We start from the raw sequence: 17,812 nt of genomic DNA, 5'->3' as shown, positions 1-17,812 counted from the left end.
AGAAGAAAAGTTGTTTGGAATTAATCATTTTATGCAATTCCGGTCTTATTTTGAATGTATTTTTTTCATCTTCGAGAGGGGGTATTCCCCTCCATTTTTGTAGAATTGTAAACTTTTTCTTATATAATAATATACAATTTCAACTACCTATTCCCAAATTTTCATCCTTCCTTTATTTTTTTTTTGGGTCAGATTGTTCTTTGATCGGGCTAATATCGGGTTGTTAGTGTCGAGTCGCAACAAAATAACGTGGCATATGTGTCGTAGAGACATCTTAAAAGCAGACGAAAGTTTTAATTTAATAAAATATATAATAATATCAAATTAAAACTGTATTGGGACCATTTTTCTAGTAACACCTTTGTGGCTTCTAAAATTTGCAAGCCCAAACAAATGCCAGAGCAAAGAAGGCTGAGGGAAATCTAATAATTGCATTTCACTTCTCGCATGTCCAGCGTGGAAAAATTCCAACGAAAAATAGTCCCTTATACTCAGTTAGGAGTAGAACTAATAGAAATAAAACAAAAATGTAATTACATATTTATTTTTATAAATTTTTCGACTTTGAGGTCGGTTATCCCGAAGAGGTAACCGAACCGGTCGAAAACCGGTTCGGTTTTCAGATTTGGATTCGGGAGACAAAACTACATATGAATGGTAGATCAGTTCCAATTATTGCAGGGGCTGCGACGCATAAACGAACGAACTGACTTTTCGGATTTATAAACGAAAGCAAAGTGTTCGTTGAAAAAGTTATGAACATGTATTATTATATGAAAAAGTATTATATCATCTAGCTAGATGTAAAACTTTTACAGGTATCTTCAACAAAGATATCAAGAAAGAGGCGAAACTGAACGAGACGATAGCGATTTGGAATCTGTACAAAGTGATGAATTTGAAGAAATGTTGGATAAACTATCTGGGCGCAAAGACGGGGAAGAAGAAGATGAGGAAGATGTCGATTATCTAAACGAAATAGGAGAAAACCTCAGGCAAAAAGACAGTAAAAAGAAGAGTAAGTATAAATTCAAAAATTTTTAAAAATTTATAAAAATGCTGTATTAAGATCTGTCTTTAAATTTGCAGTGTTAACATTTTCAAACTGAACTTCTCAATTTAATAAATTACTTATTAATAACGATTGATCTCCAAACATTCTATTAATTTCAGAGAAACAAAAAAGCGAAGATGATGAGGATGACAGCGACGATATATCAGAAGAGGATGATGACGATATGGATGATTTTGATGGAGAATTTGACAATGCAGACTTAGATGACGAAGACCTAGATATGAATGATGATGACAAAGGTTATTTTTTGCATTTCTGTTTACTACATATATTTATTAACAATATTTATTTTTATATTGTAGAGTTACTAGGAGATTTAAGCGACGAGGAAGATGACGAGGCCATAGATTTTTCAGATGAAGAAGAACAACCTGGTAAAAATAAATTCAAAAAGTTCGCAAAGAAGAAGGGTGATATTATGTCAAACTTTGCTTCGGCTGAAGAATTTGCAACGCTTCTGGAAGATGAAGGTAGTTCCAAATTCAAACCTGGAGGGTCTAATGCATTTGCAAATAAGGATAACGCGAGTAAGAACAATTTTTTATTTTATTTCATCGATATGTACATGGTATACTTGGTCTAGTGAGTCTTTGTACATGCGCTAATTAGTCAATTAATATTCACTATTAATTAATCAACGTCTAAGCTAAGGTAACAGAGGTCTTGGACGTGAAAATGTCATGGCTGCGTAATATTCGTCAATGGACAGGAATCCACAGTTATGAAATGCTTCGCAATGCTGCTCCATACAAATTACCACCAAACAACTTTTCCCACGGTTCTTAGACATTACTACGGTTGCCCAGATCGACTAACCAATGAACATTAAGGGTGCGATTACGTCACGAGTCATTTGAATCGTAATATAATTTTTTTTTCGAATCCTGAGAAAACTAATAAGTATTTTTAAAAAATTTAAACGCAGAATTAAAGATTACGTTATTACCGAGGGCCAAAAGTCCCTTAGAGTAAATAAAAAGTTTCTTTTGAAGGAAATATTTGCAATTAAAAATCACACTTCTCTTTTATTTTCAGCCCTGTAACTTATTAAAATAAACATTATAGAAGTTTTCAGGGACTTTCGGCCCTCGGTAATAATGTAGTCTTTCATTCTGCGTTTAAATTTTTTAAAAATATTTATTAGATGATCAATAGATAATGGAGAACAAGCCTACGTTCTTTCCGATGAGGCTCCAATAAGAGCCGAAAATCGCGATTCAAGGGACTGGACTGCGCTCCGTATTCTAATTGAAAAGTAAGATTGTTTTGCCTTCGCATTGCAACTGAATTAAAAATAAAAATTTTATTTTATTTTTAATATTTATTAGTTTTCTCAGGATTCGAAAAAAATTAATACATTTAAAACACAGAATACATGAATACATGAAATGAATACATTTAAGAATTTTGACGTGCGTCAAAATTTTGCATTTTGCTCCTTCCCCTTAATCGGTATTTATATGTCTTTGATGTATGGAAAATAGTCAAGATAGTGAAGAAATAAACATGTTTAGTGGATTATAATACCTAATTATGGAAAACTGTTAGCCGAACCTGAAATACCAGGGCCCACACTAGCTGAAGTAAAGTCCGCAATTTCGTCCCTAAAAAACCATAAAGCCCCAGGCCCAGACGGCATACAGGCGGAACTACTAAAAAAAGGGGGAGACAAACTACATCTTGAGATATATCATCTTATAAGAGAAGTCTGGGAAAGAGAAGAAATACCGAAACACTGGCATGAAAGCCATATAATACCTATTCACAAGAAGGGAGACAAACAAATATGTCGGAACTATAGAGGAATATCGTTAATTAATACAACATACAAGATTATATCTTGTATGTTGTATTGGGTGTGACTACCAAAGCGGATTCAGACCGGGAAGGTCGACTATAGACCAGATCTTCGTCCTACGCCAGGTGTTAAAGAAAAACTGGGAATTCAACCGCGATGTACACCAAATCTTCGTGGACTTCAAACAGGCTTACGATTCTGTTAGCAGAGAAGCATTGTGGGAGACTATGGTAGAAATGGGAGTACCTGGAAAACTGGTACGATTGGCAAATGTGAGCACGGAGAACGCTTCCGCACGAATCAGAGTCGGCAGCAACACGTCGGAGGAATTCCTCATTGACACCGGACTTAGACAAGGAGATCCTCTCGCCCCCCTGCTGTTTAACTTCGCACTGGAACATGCAGTAAGGAAGGCTCAGCCACAACTGACAATACAAGTACAAGACCAAGTACATGGTAGTTACGAAGAACCCAAGACCAAGGGTTAGACAAAACGTAACAATTAATGAATACAATTTTGAAGTCGTCAAAGAATTTAAGTACTTGGGAGCGATCATAACATCTGAAAATAACTATGAAAAGGACGTGGCAGCCAGGATTATTGCAGGAAACAGGGCATATTACTCGTTAAGGACCCTACTTAAATCAAAAATACTCTCAAGACCAGCAAAAATAAGAGTATATAAGACAATAATTCGTCCCACAATAACATATGGAAGCGAAACCTGGACTCTGAATCAGCGGGAAACAACAAAATTACTGGTACTTGAAAGAAAGATACTGCGGACTATCTATGGGCCTTGCAGAGAAGAGACAACCGGAGAATGGAGAAGAAGACACAATGATGAACTCCAGACAATATACGGAGATGAAAACATAGTACGCTACATTAAATCAAACAGAATACGATGGGCGGGACACGTACTAAGATCAAGTGACGAAAGACTTCTAAACGCCACATTCTGGGAAAGGCCCGTTGGAAAAAGGTCAGTTGGTCGCCCAAGAAAGAGATGGAAGGACGCAGTAGCCAGCGATCTACGCAAAATGGGAGTACAGCAATGGGAAATAGCTGCTCAGGACCGACAACAATGGAGGGAAATAGTAAACGCGGCCAAGACTCACATAGAGTTGTAGAGCCAAATGATGATGCTGAATTATGGAAAACTGTTAATATTTTTTATCCATGCAATATTTACGGAAATCTAGGACTTCAATCTCCATTCTACACTGAAAATTGGTCGATGAATTTCCATTAATACTGGATTAACTATTGAATATATTCTATCCTTAGAGGTCAGCTAGGATTATGTGAATTTGAATTACTTGTATAATTTATTGTAAGAATTTAAATAATAGATACCTAATAAATTTGGCCACAGTACAGCCTGTAACTGACATTCTAAAATATGATCAACATTATTATTACGTTAATATTTTGTATTTCATGAATATACGACTGTTTTGGATTATCGCGACAACGAATATTTTAGTGTGCAACATAAAAAGTAGGAAAGTATTTTGCTCTAATAATTACTCCAATAAACAACAATATAATTTGCAATTTACTTTCGTTCTTCATATTTTGCGCAGTAAAATATTCGTTGTCGCGATAATCCAAGAGGGTCGTATATTCGTGGAATGAGGTATACATAATGGGATTTTAACGTTGTCTACCTTATAAATATATCGCTGGTACCTATGATTAATGTGAGTCCTAATACATTTCCAGTGAAAATAATAACTCTTTGATAAGTGTTGGCGATACAATTTTTTTGTATATGCGTGTCCGCGAAGATTATAACTCCCAAAATATTTATAACGAAAAGATTTAGTTCATAATAAATGCCGACGAAAACAATTATTTTCCTTTCTTTTTCTGTTTCTGCCGATTAAAACAATTATTTCTGAGAACTTTTTAATAATTATAATTTTCGTGGACCCACAAACAGAAATGATGTATTTTGCTGATACTCCTCAAAAAATAAATTTTCTCGCTAACACTTTATTAGGGATTATAATTTTATCAAATGTTTTTCAGCCTTAGTGCGTGAGAGCTATAGCAATCGCCATGAAACCGCTTTTTGGCACGAAAATAATGATTAGGAATTAATATTAAGCATGAATTGCAATTTCGATTACCAAATTTCGAATTTCAATTCCATGCCGAAAACTTCAAATTTTACATGACAAACGAGTTTAAGTTTTTTCAAAAATCGTGGAAGATATGGGGAATTGGGGAGAATGCGCTAAGGCTGTGGGAACCATGTTGTAACTATTCGCATCAATCTTTTACTCACTCTGCTTTGAATAACTATGTTCAAATCAAAACATTGCCTATTCGTGATGAGAACTGCTGCTCCCGAAAACGATAATCTTGATTGTAATGCAAAAAACCTGTTACTTTTTGTAAATTTAACGTCAAAAATATTTAGTTATTATCATCATCAATGGCGTTATAACTCTTCGAGTATCCTTGCGAGTGGTTTACTAGTGCCTTCCATGTGTCGGTCCCGTGTCACTATTTCCCATTGTCTCACTTCGATTTTCTCCAGATCTCTGACTGCATCTTTCCACCTTTTTCTAGACCGTCATAGCCGAGCAGCTATGTCTGGTTTGATTTTTGGATAAATTTTTCGCATGGCATATTCTAAGGCCAGGTTAAACAACAACGGGGACAACAAATCTCCCTGTCTCAGTATAGAATTTACGCAGAAAGCATTTGATATTTCCCCACCTCCTCTAACTTGTGCAAAGAAGTTACTTACACACATTTGCGTTGCCGCAGTTAGTTTCTTGGGTACGCCCAGCTCGACCATTGTATTCCATAGTGTAGGATGATTAATTGAATCATAAGCCTGTTTGAAATATATAAAGATCTGATGCACGTCTTGATTATACTCCCAATCGTTTCAAGCATTTGTCTAATAGTAAATATTTGATCAACAATCGATCTTCCGGGCCTGAAATCACACTGGTAGTCACCAACTATTTCTTCGGCGTATGGTAGTAAAGTTGTAATCTTTTTAGTAATACATAACGAAAAATATTTTGTCATCAGTTTCAATTCACTACAAGCAACATTTCAGAACCCTGCTTCAAAAGCTTTCAAAAGCTATGTCAAAAACCTGTTTTCTGGGTTTTCATAACAAAGCTGAACATTCTTAATAGCGCAAAAATTTTTCATGGATGCACACAGATAATAGGCAATGTTTTGAACTTAGTTATTCAAGGCAGAGTGATCAAAAGATTTAAGCGAATAATTACAATATGATTCCCACAGCCTTAGCTCATACCCCATATCTTCCACGATTTTTGAAAAAACTCATACTCGTTTGTCATGTAAAATTTGAAGTTTTCGGCATGTAATTGGAATTCGAAATTACAATAATTCATGCTTAATCGTAATTACTTATCATTATTGTCGTGCCGAAAAGCGGTTTCATGGCCATTGCTATAACTCTTATGCACTGAGGCTGAAAAACATTTGAGTCGATTGCGTTCACGGGAAAACTTTTAGTGAACTATTCGGTAGGAAATATTTCATGGAGATTTTTTGTGGAGGATATTTTGTCGAAAAAAATTTGTGGTGATTATTTTTGTCCGGGATTTTTTGCCTAGGGATTATTTGTCCGGGGATTTTTTGTCTGGGGATTTTTTGTCCAGGGATAATTTGTCAGAGATTATTTGTCCGAACCCCGCCCAAGCCAACCCCCCTAGAGGAAAATTCTGGGTGCGCCACTGCACTCGGTATAAGAAAAAATGTGTATTATTTGTCTTATTATTTAATAACACAAATACTACACATGTATACACAATAACACGCATTCAATAATCGAAAATCATTTAAAAATATGGGATTCTGTATTCTTGTGACGTAAAGTCAAAAATTGAAGTCTCCCCACCACCGTCGATCTGGGCAACCGTAGTATGTCTAAGAACCGTGGGTTTGTACCCAAAGCGCTGTTTCACATTATAAGAATTTTGACCGTACGATGGTTGAAATTTATATAGTGGCTCGCCCTTCTCCGAACGTTTCAAGCAGTGAAGGGAGAAATATTCCATATGATTGCTCGAGCCACTATGTAGATTTTAACCATCGCACGATCAAAATTCTTATAATGTGAAACAGCGCTTGGGAAGATGTGCCTCTGACTTCCTATTAATCCGCTAATGTTGGTATGTTCTTGTTGCTGACTTCTTCTTTTAGTATTGGCAACCAGACTTTCCTACATTCTGCTGACGGGTTTGATACACATTTTTCTTCATTAAGTAAGATGAGAGACTTTTCTCTTTTTCATGTATGTTTCTTTCATACTACTGATGCACCTTTCTATTGTTCTCTGTATACATTACCCCACGCATGTAATTTGTCAAAGTCTCTATTTTTGATGTATGTTTGTGCTCGTTTATCCTGACACTTCGTGATCTTGTGGTTTGACCCACATAAAAATTGTTGCATTCACAGGATATTTTACTATTTTTAGGAATAAGCCACAATTTTATTTTAAAATTCAGTTTATTTGACGTTTCGATCTCCACTTCGGAAAGCGTTTTCAAAATATGAAAACATTAATATATTAAACAAATGATTTTATTTAAAAAAATGTTATCTTGTTTTTATTTCTTTTTATTAATTTCAGACGTGAAGCAACTGGCGTGGGAAGAAAACAGAAATAGGTGGTTGAATAACTTCAGTCGGACCATGGGAGGAGGAAAAGGAAAAAAGTTTAACAAATCCAATAACAACAAAAATTTTAGTAAAAAGCGAAGTAATCATAATAAAGGTGGTAATCAAAATAAGAAAATAAAAAGATAAGGGGGGCAACAAAAAGGTAACGATAAGTGTTGAATTAGGTTTAATATTGATTTTACAATGTTATTTGTTACTTTATAATATGTAATAAATTTATTAATTATACTATATAGCACCGATTGGTTTAGTTAAATGAAAGACATCAAAAAAAAATCTATTATATACCTATGAATCCTTATTTCCCTATGTCCCGCCATAACTTGCGAACGAATTTACCGATTTCATTCATCTTTTTTTTTAATATTTTGTAGTGCAGTTTTGAGTACGCCCACGGTTTGATTCCCTGCCGTGAAGACATTTTTTGATTTTTCAAATTCATTAATTTTTAATCTTTTATTATATTAAATCTTGTAAATCATTAAACAGTCAATCAAATTAAACTGAAGTAAAAAATATGATGATTTTGTAAGGAAAATAATAAAAGCAACAATTTTATTTTTCCATACAAACAGTTATACAGGGTGGAAGGCACTTATGGAATAAAATTATTTCTGTCCTTGTTTTAAACAATTATAAAAAACGCTGAGACCCGTCGATTTTTTATGTATACATGTGCGTTTTGTAATGATAAATTTAAATGAACGGTGATGCACGCAAGCCTAGCATAGTCCATAATTTTTATTTTTAATGGAACACCCTGTATATTTTCATATTTTTAAAAGATGCTTAACAACGTGATTTCAACTAACTATATCATGTAGGATATTATATTATGAATAATACAGGCTGAAATTTTGAAATTATAAAGTATGGAAGTCACTTACGGAATAAAATTGTTTATGTCCTTATGTTAGAAAATTATAAAAAACGGATAACTTTTGAATTCAAATTGGCGCTTTAAAATTAATTTGTTTAAGTTAAATCGTTGATTGAAATATTCAATATAATATTTCATTCGACGGTTAAATTAAAGTCTAGCATAGTCCATGATCTTTAGTTGTAATGAAACACCCTGTATGTTTTTAGAAGCTACTTAAGAACCTCATCTCAAAAAAGTGTATTGTTTAGGGTCTATTATGAATAATACAGGTGAAGTTTTTAAATTATGTATAATTTTCATCATTAAGACATTAACCCTTTAACGTACACACTCGAGTTAAGTCGAGTGCGCTAAACTGGCCAAACTGTGCACACTCGAGATGATTCGAGCGGCGTCGATTTAACGTTACTATAATTTTTCACACTCGAATGCTATCAAGAATTGAAAATAATAACGTGAAAGCAAAAAAAAACAATTGTTTTATTGATATGTATCATTTACATGGGATTGTAAGCTATAACACTTACTTATTGAAGTAAAAAATATTATAATCGTTTTTCTACTTATCATTTACGACTTATCTGTTCCTTGTAAGCCACTTTCTGACAAGTTTGCGTATCTGATTCGCTCATTTTTCAAAATATACAGGGTGTAACAAAAATACAGGTCATAAATTTAATCACATATTCTGGGACCAAAAATAATTTGATTGAACCTAACTTACCTTAGTACAAATGTGCACATAAAAAATTTACAGCCCTTTTAAGTTACACATTGAAAATCGATTTTTTCGAATGTATCGAAAACTATTGGAGATTTTTTATTGAAAATGGACATGTGACATTCTTATGGCAGTAACGTATTAGGAAAAAATTATAGTGAAATTTGGACACCCCATAAATATTTTATGGGGGTTTTGTTCCTTTAAACCCCCCCCCCAAAGTTTTGTGTACGTTCCAATTAAATTATTATTGTAGTACCATTAGTTAAACACAATGTTTTTAAAACTTTTTTGCCTCTTAGTACTTTTTCGAAAAGTCAGTTTTTCTCGAGATATTTCGAATATTTGTCAAATCCACCACATATTTGTATATGGTTAAGTACGATTATGGAGACTTGGTAATAATATTAACATTTATTTATGATTTACATTTTTAGGGATATTTTGAACCATATTAAAAAAGAAGTCACATCACGATAAAAGGTGCCTTTTCGAAAAAATACAAAGAGGCAAAAAAGTTTTAAAAACACTGTGTTTAACTAATGGTACCGCAGTAATATTTTAATTGGAATGTACACTAAACATTTGTGGGGTTTAAAAGAACAAAACCCCCATAAAATTTTTATGTAAACATATTGAAAAATAAGCTCTCAACTCGATAAAAACCGCCTTATCGAAAAAATACTTAGACCCAAAAAAGTTTTAATAATATTGAATTTAACTAATGGTACCACAATAATAATTTAATTGAGACGTACACAAAAGTTTGGGGGGGTTTAAGGGAACAAAATCCCCATAAAATTTTTATGGGGTGCACAAATTTCACTATAATTTTTCTTTAAGATGTTATTGCCATAAGAATGCCACGTGTTCATTTTCAATAAAAAATCTCCAATAGTTTTCGATATATTCGAAAACATCGATTTTCATTTTGTAACTTCAAAGGGCTGTAACTTTTTTTATGTGCATATTTGTACTAAGGTAAGTTAGGTTCATTCGAACTATTTTTGGTCCCAGAATATGTGATTTAATTTATGACCTGTATTTTTGTTACACCCTGTATATCACGCTCCTGCGCAGTAAACAAAATACGTTCCAACAAAAAAATGATCGTTGATTGCATCGTCCTTCCGATTATTCTAAGAAAAATTGTAATCGTTTAGTGACAGTTTCGTGATGAATACTTCAGTAATCGGATAAATGCAAGTACTAGTTGGACTTACCTGCGCACTAGGATCGTTTTTCACATTAAAAATAAATTGATTTTTTTGGCCGGTTTTTTTCAAAAAAATTTTGCGTTAAGGGGTTAAATACATAAAATGTTTAAATTAATAATTCAACACACTTTAACCCCTTAATGCACAATTTTTTTGAAAAAGACTGGCCAAAAAAAAAATCAGTTTATTTTTAATGTAAAAAGTGATCCTAGTGCCCAGGTGAGCCCAAATAGTACTTGGATTTATCCGATTACTGAAATAATCGTCGCGAAACTGTCACTGTACAATCACAATTTTTTGTTGGAATAATCGGAAGGACGATGCGATGAACGATAATTTTTTTGTTGGAACGCATTTTGTTTACTGCGCAGGACCGTAATATATACTTACATAATATATTGAAAATGAGCGAATCAGAATATAAATAGGCAAATTTGTCAAAAAGCGGGAAGGAAATAAGTCGTAATTGATAAGTAGAAAAATTATTATATTTTATACTTGAATAAGTGTTATAGCTTACAATTCCATGAAAATGATAAATATCAATAAACCGATTGTTTTTTTATTTCACATTATTATTTCCGATTATTGCGAATTCTCGATTGCATTCGAGTGTGAAAAATTATAGAAATATAAAGTAAATCGTCGCTCGAATTACCTCGAGTGTGCACAGTTTGGTCAGTTTAGCACGCTCGAGTTAACTCGAGTGTGTACGTTAAGGGGTTAAATAAGGGTATGTATTTTTTTTTAAATTAGCTAAATAAAGACATCAATTTTCTAAACAAAGTATCAATATACCTACAGTCGGAAAAATGAAAGAATACCCATGAACGATCAGATCAATTACTTATTTTGTATTTGCTGTCTTTTTCTATAAATAACAAAAGTTTGTTGTAGAAAAAGATAACAAATACAAAATAAGTGATTGATGTGATCGTTCATGGGTATTCTTTCATTTTTCCGACTGTATTGGTATTGTATTTAATGTCTTGACGAAATTATAAATAAGTTTAAAATTTCACCCTGTATTATTCATAATACACCCTACGTGATATGGTTCATGGAGAAAAATGGTCAAACGTGATCGCGAACATCCATTAGTGGATTGCATAAGAAGAAGAAGATGTGGTTCAATGAAATCAGGTTGTTAAGCAGCTTTTAAAAGTACAAAAATATACAGGGTGTTTCATCAAAAATAAAGCTTATTATGTACTATGTTAGGCTTGCGTGAATCAGCCTGTATATTTCAATTTATGTTTGAAAAGTGCACATTTATATACAGTACGTAAATCGTTCGGCTGGACATAGGGAACATACACTGCATATATTTAGATACATAAATACATACATTGTATTATATTGAGATACTTGTGGCAACTGAGCTCTCTCGATGACAGTATGTTTATTAGCATTAAGGGGCATTAACTTCAAAATTCACAACTCATTTCGACTGACACAAATAAACGTCAAAATATGACAATGTAGTAGCTGAATATTTTTGGCCTGAAGGAATGAGAAAACTGTTTAGGTTTGAAATTAGTTTTTAAATAAAAAATATTTTAAAAATTAAAGTAAAATTATTAACTCATTAATCATAAACTTTGTTTTTGATTTATTTATGGACATCCTTGCTTCAAAAGTCACTCATTATATTCGTTCTAACAGCTCTATTGCACCAAAAACTCGTACTCGAACAGAAGCTTCAACTAAAACAGATTAGCGCAGTTGCCACAATTCTCTCCATGTATATTCCCTATGTCCAGCTGAACGATTTACGTACTGTATAAAAATCGGCGTGTCTTAGCGTTTTTTATGAATTTTTAAAACAATAATAGAAATAATATTATTCCATAAGTGCGTTCCACGCTGCATATTATACTCCTTTGGATTGAAGTCACTAAAACTGTGCTTCTCTTCACGTCTATTTACTTTAATACACGTCTCTGGGTTGAGATTAATTTGTTAATATAAATAAATTTTATATCAATCAAGAAAAGATTTTTGTCAACACACCACAGCAGTAATACATCTGTAATAAAAAGTTTTATTTTTATATACATGTAATTAGATACTTTGGCAAAAAGTATTTTCAAATATAGTGGAATATTGTAATTATTTTAACTTGTTAAAACGTTAGAATTGCTGTTAAAATTATATCTTGGACAAAAACACTTTTTATAAGACGGAAACACACATCTCTCTGACACCAGTGGGGGCACCTCCAACTAATACCAATGATAAACAGGAGGTTAGAAGACAACAGCTGCATTCTTTAAAAATAGATAACTGGTCGTTTTGAAGGATTTTATGGTGGCTTAACCAACTAAAACCGCAATAGGTTGATATGTCTTTTATACTTTAATCCCTTCTTAGTTTCATAATTTTAAACTTCGAAACCGGTCGCATAAACATATAATTTGTATTATAATAATTTACTTTATTTCTACGACCTGATGTAGCTCGTACAAATCAAGCGACGTGCGACAAGCTACGTCACGTGCTAACCGCTTTGATGAAGCATAAGACACAGAAAATGATTTACTTTTTCTCAGAGGTTCCTTTCAGTGCGTCACAGTTTTTCGATTTCTTTCTAACGCATTAAGTTGGAAGTGACAGAAAAAAAGATACGTCCGTGATTATATTCATGTATAACATTTATTCTAGTTGATGATAAATGGAGCTATAATAAAAAAAATTATTTACGTATTATCTCTACAACTATAATCTGTACAATTTATACAACTATACAAATCAAAGAACATCCAGTGCCACCACTGAGTTTTTGAATTGCTTGGACTCCCACCTCACAATTTAAATTAAAAGTAGGATCAGTTGTAATTATGCTGCGTGATTTTAATCAACGTCGACTGTACAATGGAACTAGACTGTGAAAAAGCTCATGAATAATGTCATTGGGGCAACAATCATCAAGGAAAAACACTAAGGATGTCTAGATCCCGCGTATACCGCGACTTACTTACCATTTGATTTTAATCATTCACAATTTCTCGTGCCATTGGCTTTTGCAATGACAATAAACAAATCGCAAGACCAATTCTTGGAAGTTGGCATAATAAACTTGTGTTTTTCATGTTTTGCGCATGGACAATTACACGTCGTGTATTAGCGCGTCGTAAAACCGTCATCGTTGTATATTTACGCACATCAAAAAAGACCAATAATACTGTTTATCAGAAAGCATTAACTTGTTAAATTTTTTTCGTGCTGAATGTTTTTAATTTTTGAAGTTATACTTTACGGGCGATATGAGGGTGAATTTTTATATGTTAAAACCTACGATCCGGGCGCAAGCGCATTATAACTTTGTTCTGATTGGATGTTCAAATGACATGTCAAAAATTATTCAATATGTCGGCTGTGGCAAAGCTGTGGTTTGATTATTTATGGTTGTTGCGTTTTGAAATTTGTGTGAAAAGAAACAACAAACAAAAGTTAGTTAATAGTTATACTGCGTTTTTAAATAGTTTTCATATATATTTTTGGACTATTTTGGACAAGGACTCATTCTAATTTGGTAAGTAGTTTTTATTATAATCATATTGTAAGTATACATTTGGATTAGGTTGGAATAAATTTATTTTCTCAAGAATGGGGATTTTAGGGAGAAATCCGAAATTAGGTCCGATTTTTATTTTTAAATTATGATTTTTTGGCGTAGATTTATTTATCTAGTAGGTATGTAATGCTTTGATTTGCATGCTTAATTTGATTACCAACAAAAGTTCTACCAATCTTCATCTAATATATTGTTTTCTTACTGTTTTGTTATATTTAATATTTTCTTCCACAAAAATCAAACTACATAATTTGATTTAAATTCAGAATAACTGTCAAACAGTAAAACGTTCAGTTGCCCTATTTTTCCACATGACAAATAATGAGTAATTGGATGAGTGAGTCTAGGCTTCGATTACGAATCAAAGCGTCCCCAAATTCGCGGGTTCGAATCCCGATGCAAGTTTTTATTTTTTTATGCATTTTATGATTGGAAGTATATTTATTATATAATTTTTTTTTTCAGAAAATGCGTACATATTTAAAATTTTTGCCAACAATTATTATCGTTCAGAAATCATTTTTTCTTTGTGGCATTTTTCAATGTGTTTGTGTGCGTTTTATTCTTTTAGTTTTTTAAATTTTTGGTATTGTCTTAATAAAAATTTTTGGAAAGTAGTAAGTATTAAAATTAGTTTAATATTTAAATAAAATATAAATAAACTGTTTAAAGTACATTATATCAATTTCGTTAAAATCACATAATATGTAATAGAAGTATAACTTCTTACGTGCGTACAAAGTACACACACATTCTTTTTTTTTTTAGTTTTCTGTTAATTTTTTGTTATTGACACTATTTAATTCTAAGGAGGTACGAAGTTCACCGGGTAAGCTTTTACTATATAAATATATGAAGATGTATTGAAAAATTCTCATTAGAATAAATTTTGGTTTAATCCTGCATAAAAATAATATTGAACTGTTAACACGTAAATTTTCTTATCGACATTATTTACTTTTTTGGTTTAGTTAGTTAAAAATAGTTTCAGGCAGAAATAAGAATAAATAATAAATGATGTAAAAATACTTTATTTATTAGTACCATATCACAAAATATTGATATTATTTAAATAATGTAGTAAAAAACAGAATATATTATAATATAAATATATTAGAGCTGAGCTACTTCATATAGGTAGGCACCCAAGAGTTTCGGCTGAAAGAAAGAAAAAATATTAGTATAGTCATTCTGTTGATTTATAAAATCTACTTTATTTTAAATAAGCAATAAAAAAAAGAAATAAACTATCGAAAAAAGTTTTTATAACAAATTAAAAATAATGAATGGGTTGCACATGTGAGTCTATTTTAAATGGGTTGTAGAAATACAATTCAGACTTACAATCTGTTTTATTGAGCCAAATGGACGACCGGTTTATACGATCGTCCGTTTGGTATAAAATATTGATATATGATATTGATATGAAACGAGGACATGGGCGCCCATACCCATGGACAGGGGGGGCCTTGGTCCCCCCTAGCTTTTCGGGTGCTTTAAACTATATATGGTTATCCAAAGTATACATAATGATTTGTGCAACATCTTCACGTCTGCCCCCCCTAAAAATGTTTATATGGGCGCCCGTGAACGAGGACGATAATGTGAACGAGTGTAGACGCTATAATTTTGAGCTTTACCGCCTTTAACCTAGTATCGGTAGGTCCATCGAAATAAACAGGCTGCGGTAGCTGGGCCACTTAGAGAGAATGAACGAGATGGAGCCGTCAAAACACATTTATAACCAAAGACTGGATGAAGTGAGGAAAAGAGGCAGGCCCAGAGCACGATTTAAGGATCAGATGGAAGACAACTTAAGAGTACGAAATTGTAAAACCAAGGCGAAGGATAGGACGGAATGGAAGCTGATCCTAGAACAGGCCAAGATTCACCAGGGGTTGTAGAGCCAATGATGATGAGGACGGCCGGTTCCGTCACTACAATTTACTGTCCAGTTACAACGTTATTCTTTGCAGGGGTCGCAATGCTAATGAGACAAAATGCATGGTTATAACAGCAGACCCAACAGTGGCGACGCGTGACTTTTTCTAAAGTGTTACCAAAACCAGATGTAAAAAAATCTTATTTAAAAAAATATTTTGAACCTCCCAAATATAAGTTTTTGTTTTCAATCCTGTGGGATAAAATTAAACAAATCACTATTGCCAAATTATATGTATGTAATTATGTTTTTCTACAACCGTGTTAAAAATGCAATTTTTAGCACTCCATACGAGCGTTAAAAATGCTACTTTAAGGCACTAGTGCTTTAAAAAATTTTTATGGCACTGCAATTCGTATTGATCGCATAGACAATTTTGATGTAATGTCAAAAAAATAAAAAAATGGAATGTCAGTCAAGTTCATGTAAAAGTTTTTGTAGATATTGTCCTGTAATTACGTTTGTAGAAAAAATATTGTATTATATGCGTGTTAAAAAGTACATTTTTAAGGCACTCATGTGAATTGCAGAACTTGCTATCGCTCATTCTGCAAACTTTCACATGCGTGCCTTAAACGTGTACTTTTAACACTTATATCATAAATAACTAATATGTAACAGGTATAACAATAAATAATAAACAAACTAAACATATTATTCTACCATAAAATTAACATAAAAAAATGAACAAGTAAGAAAAATAACAGATTTTGAAAACTATTGTTTATATTTTAATTCTTCCATTTTCAATAATATCATTTTTTTCTTTAAAATAATATATAAAAAAATATACAAGTAGAATGACTTTTCAAGTAGTTGATCAATTACGCAATACGTAGCAACACTCTTCCATGTTTAAATGCACGCACACTGTAATCTGTAATAGGTACTAAACCAACGTTACCAATCTTGAAAATGGTTACAATACTGATATGCACCGCGTGCCGTCTCTAGACCCGTCGCGTCGGTCCTTCAAAATTTTCAGAGCTAGTCCCGAGCGATAGCGAGGTTTCTCCTGCGTTACCGTTACCAGTGCCAGTATTGGTAACGGCATATGATAACGTGTCATGGATTCACATAATATCTCGCCAATATTTTCGTGCGTCTAGTTGGCTATTTACTGAATTAGGTACTATTAACAAGTATTTCTGTTGGTAAAAAATATAAATGGAATTATTTCGTAGTAGTGATAAAATATTTATTTGCAAGATTTGTAACTGTTACCAATGGTAACAGTGGTTACATGGACGCTTCGCCACTGAGACCCAATAAGATGTAAATTGGAGCTGGAAAGTCAGATAACAGAACAAGTGATGGAGTTTAAACATCTAGGCATCACACTATCTAGCTACGGAAGGCTCGAAACAGAAGTGGAAGATCAAGTGAATAGAGCAAACAGAGCCGCAGGTTGCCTGAATGACACAATATGGAGAAATAAAAATATCGGAAAAGAAATGAAAGGCAGAATTTACAAAACAGTCATCAGACCAATAATGACATACGCGGCAGAAACACGACCCGACACAGAGAGGACAAAAAGATTGCTCGAAACAGCGGAGATGAAAACCCTTCGAAAAATCGATGGTAAGACTCTATGGGACAGAGCTAGAAGTACAGATATACGACGGAGATGCAAGGTGGATAACATTAATAACTGGGTAAGAAACAGAAGAATAGAATGAAATGACCACATAAGCCGAATGACAACAAATAGGGTAGCCAAGACAGCGAGAGACGGTTTCCCAATAGGAAGACGATCAGTGGGAAGGCCACGAAAACGATGGAACGACAACTTACTAGAGGCACATTGAAAAAACAGACAGAGTCATGTCTATACAAAAAGAAGAAGAAGAGAAGAAGCAATGCTAATAATGATTATGATAATATTTACGCGATATTTGAAAACATA

General features: G+C 33.0%; 2 protein-coding genes across 2 annotated transcripts in view; one reads left to right on the top strand and one right to left on the bottom strand.

The window, feature by feature from the left end:
• The window catches only part of LOC126884596 (CCAAT/enhancer-binding protein zeta), a 54,893-nt gene extending 47,088 nt beyond the window's left edge, over window positions 1–7,805 (top strand). Inside the window, exons 10-13 of the mRNA XM_050650592.1 lie at window positions 819–1,018; window positions 1,174–1,314; window positions 1,378–1,602; window positions 7,514–7,805. Coding sequence (XP_050506549.1) covers window positions 819–1,018; window positions 1,174–1,314; window positions 1,378–1,602; window positions 7,514–7,689 — 742 coding nt within the window. The 3' untranslated portion in view covers window positions 7,690–7,805. The remainder of the gene's footprint in view (window positions 1–818; window positions 1,019–1,173; window positions 1,315–1,377; window positions 1,603–7,513) is intronic.
• Window positions 7,806–14,974: 7,169 nt separating this feature from the next.
• LOC126884595 (cytosolic non-specific dipeptidase) overlaps window positions 14,975–17,812 on the bottom strand; it is a 56,375-nt gene continuing 53,537 nt past the window's right edge. Inside the window, exon 6 of the mRNA XM_050650591.1 lies at window positions 14,975–15,119. Within this exon, the coding sequence (XP_050506548.1) occupies window positions 15,075–15,119 (45 nt within the window). The 3' untranslated portion in view covers window positions 14,975–15,074. The remainder of the gene's footprint in view (window positions 15,120–17,812) is intronic.

The sequence above is a fragment of the Diabrotica virgifera genome, chromosome 5 (assembly GCF_917563875.1).
Source record: "Diabrotica virgifera virgifera chromosome 5, PGI_DIABVI_V3a".
Classification (NCBI taxonomy): Eukaryota; Metazoa; Arthropoda; class Insecta; order Coleoptera; family Chrysomelidae; genus Diabrotica; species Diabrotica virgifera.
This window is presented reverse-complemented; position numbering and strand designations above follow the sequence as displayed.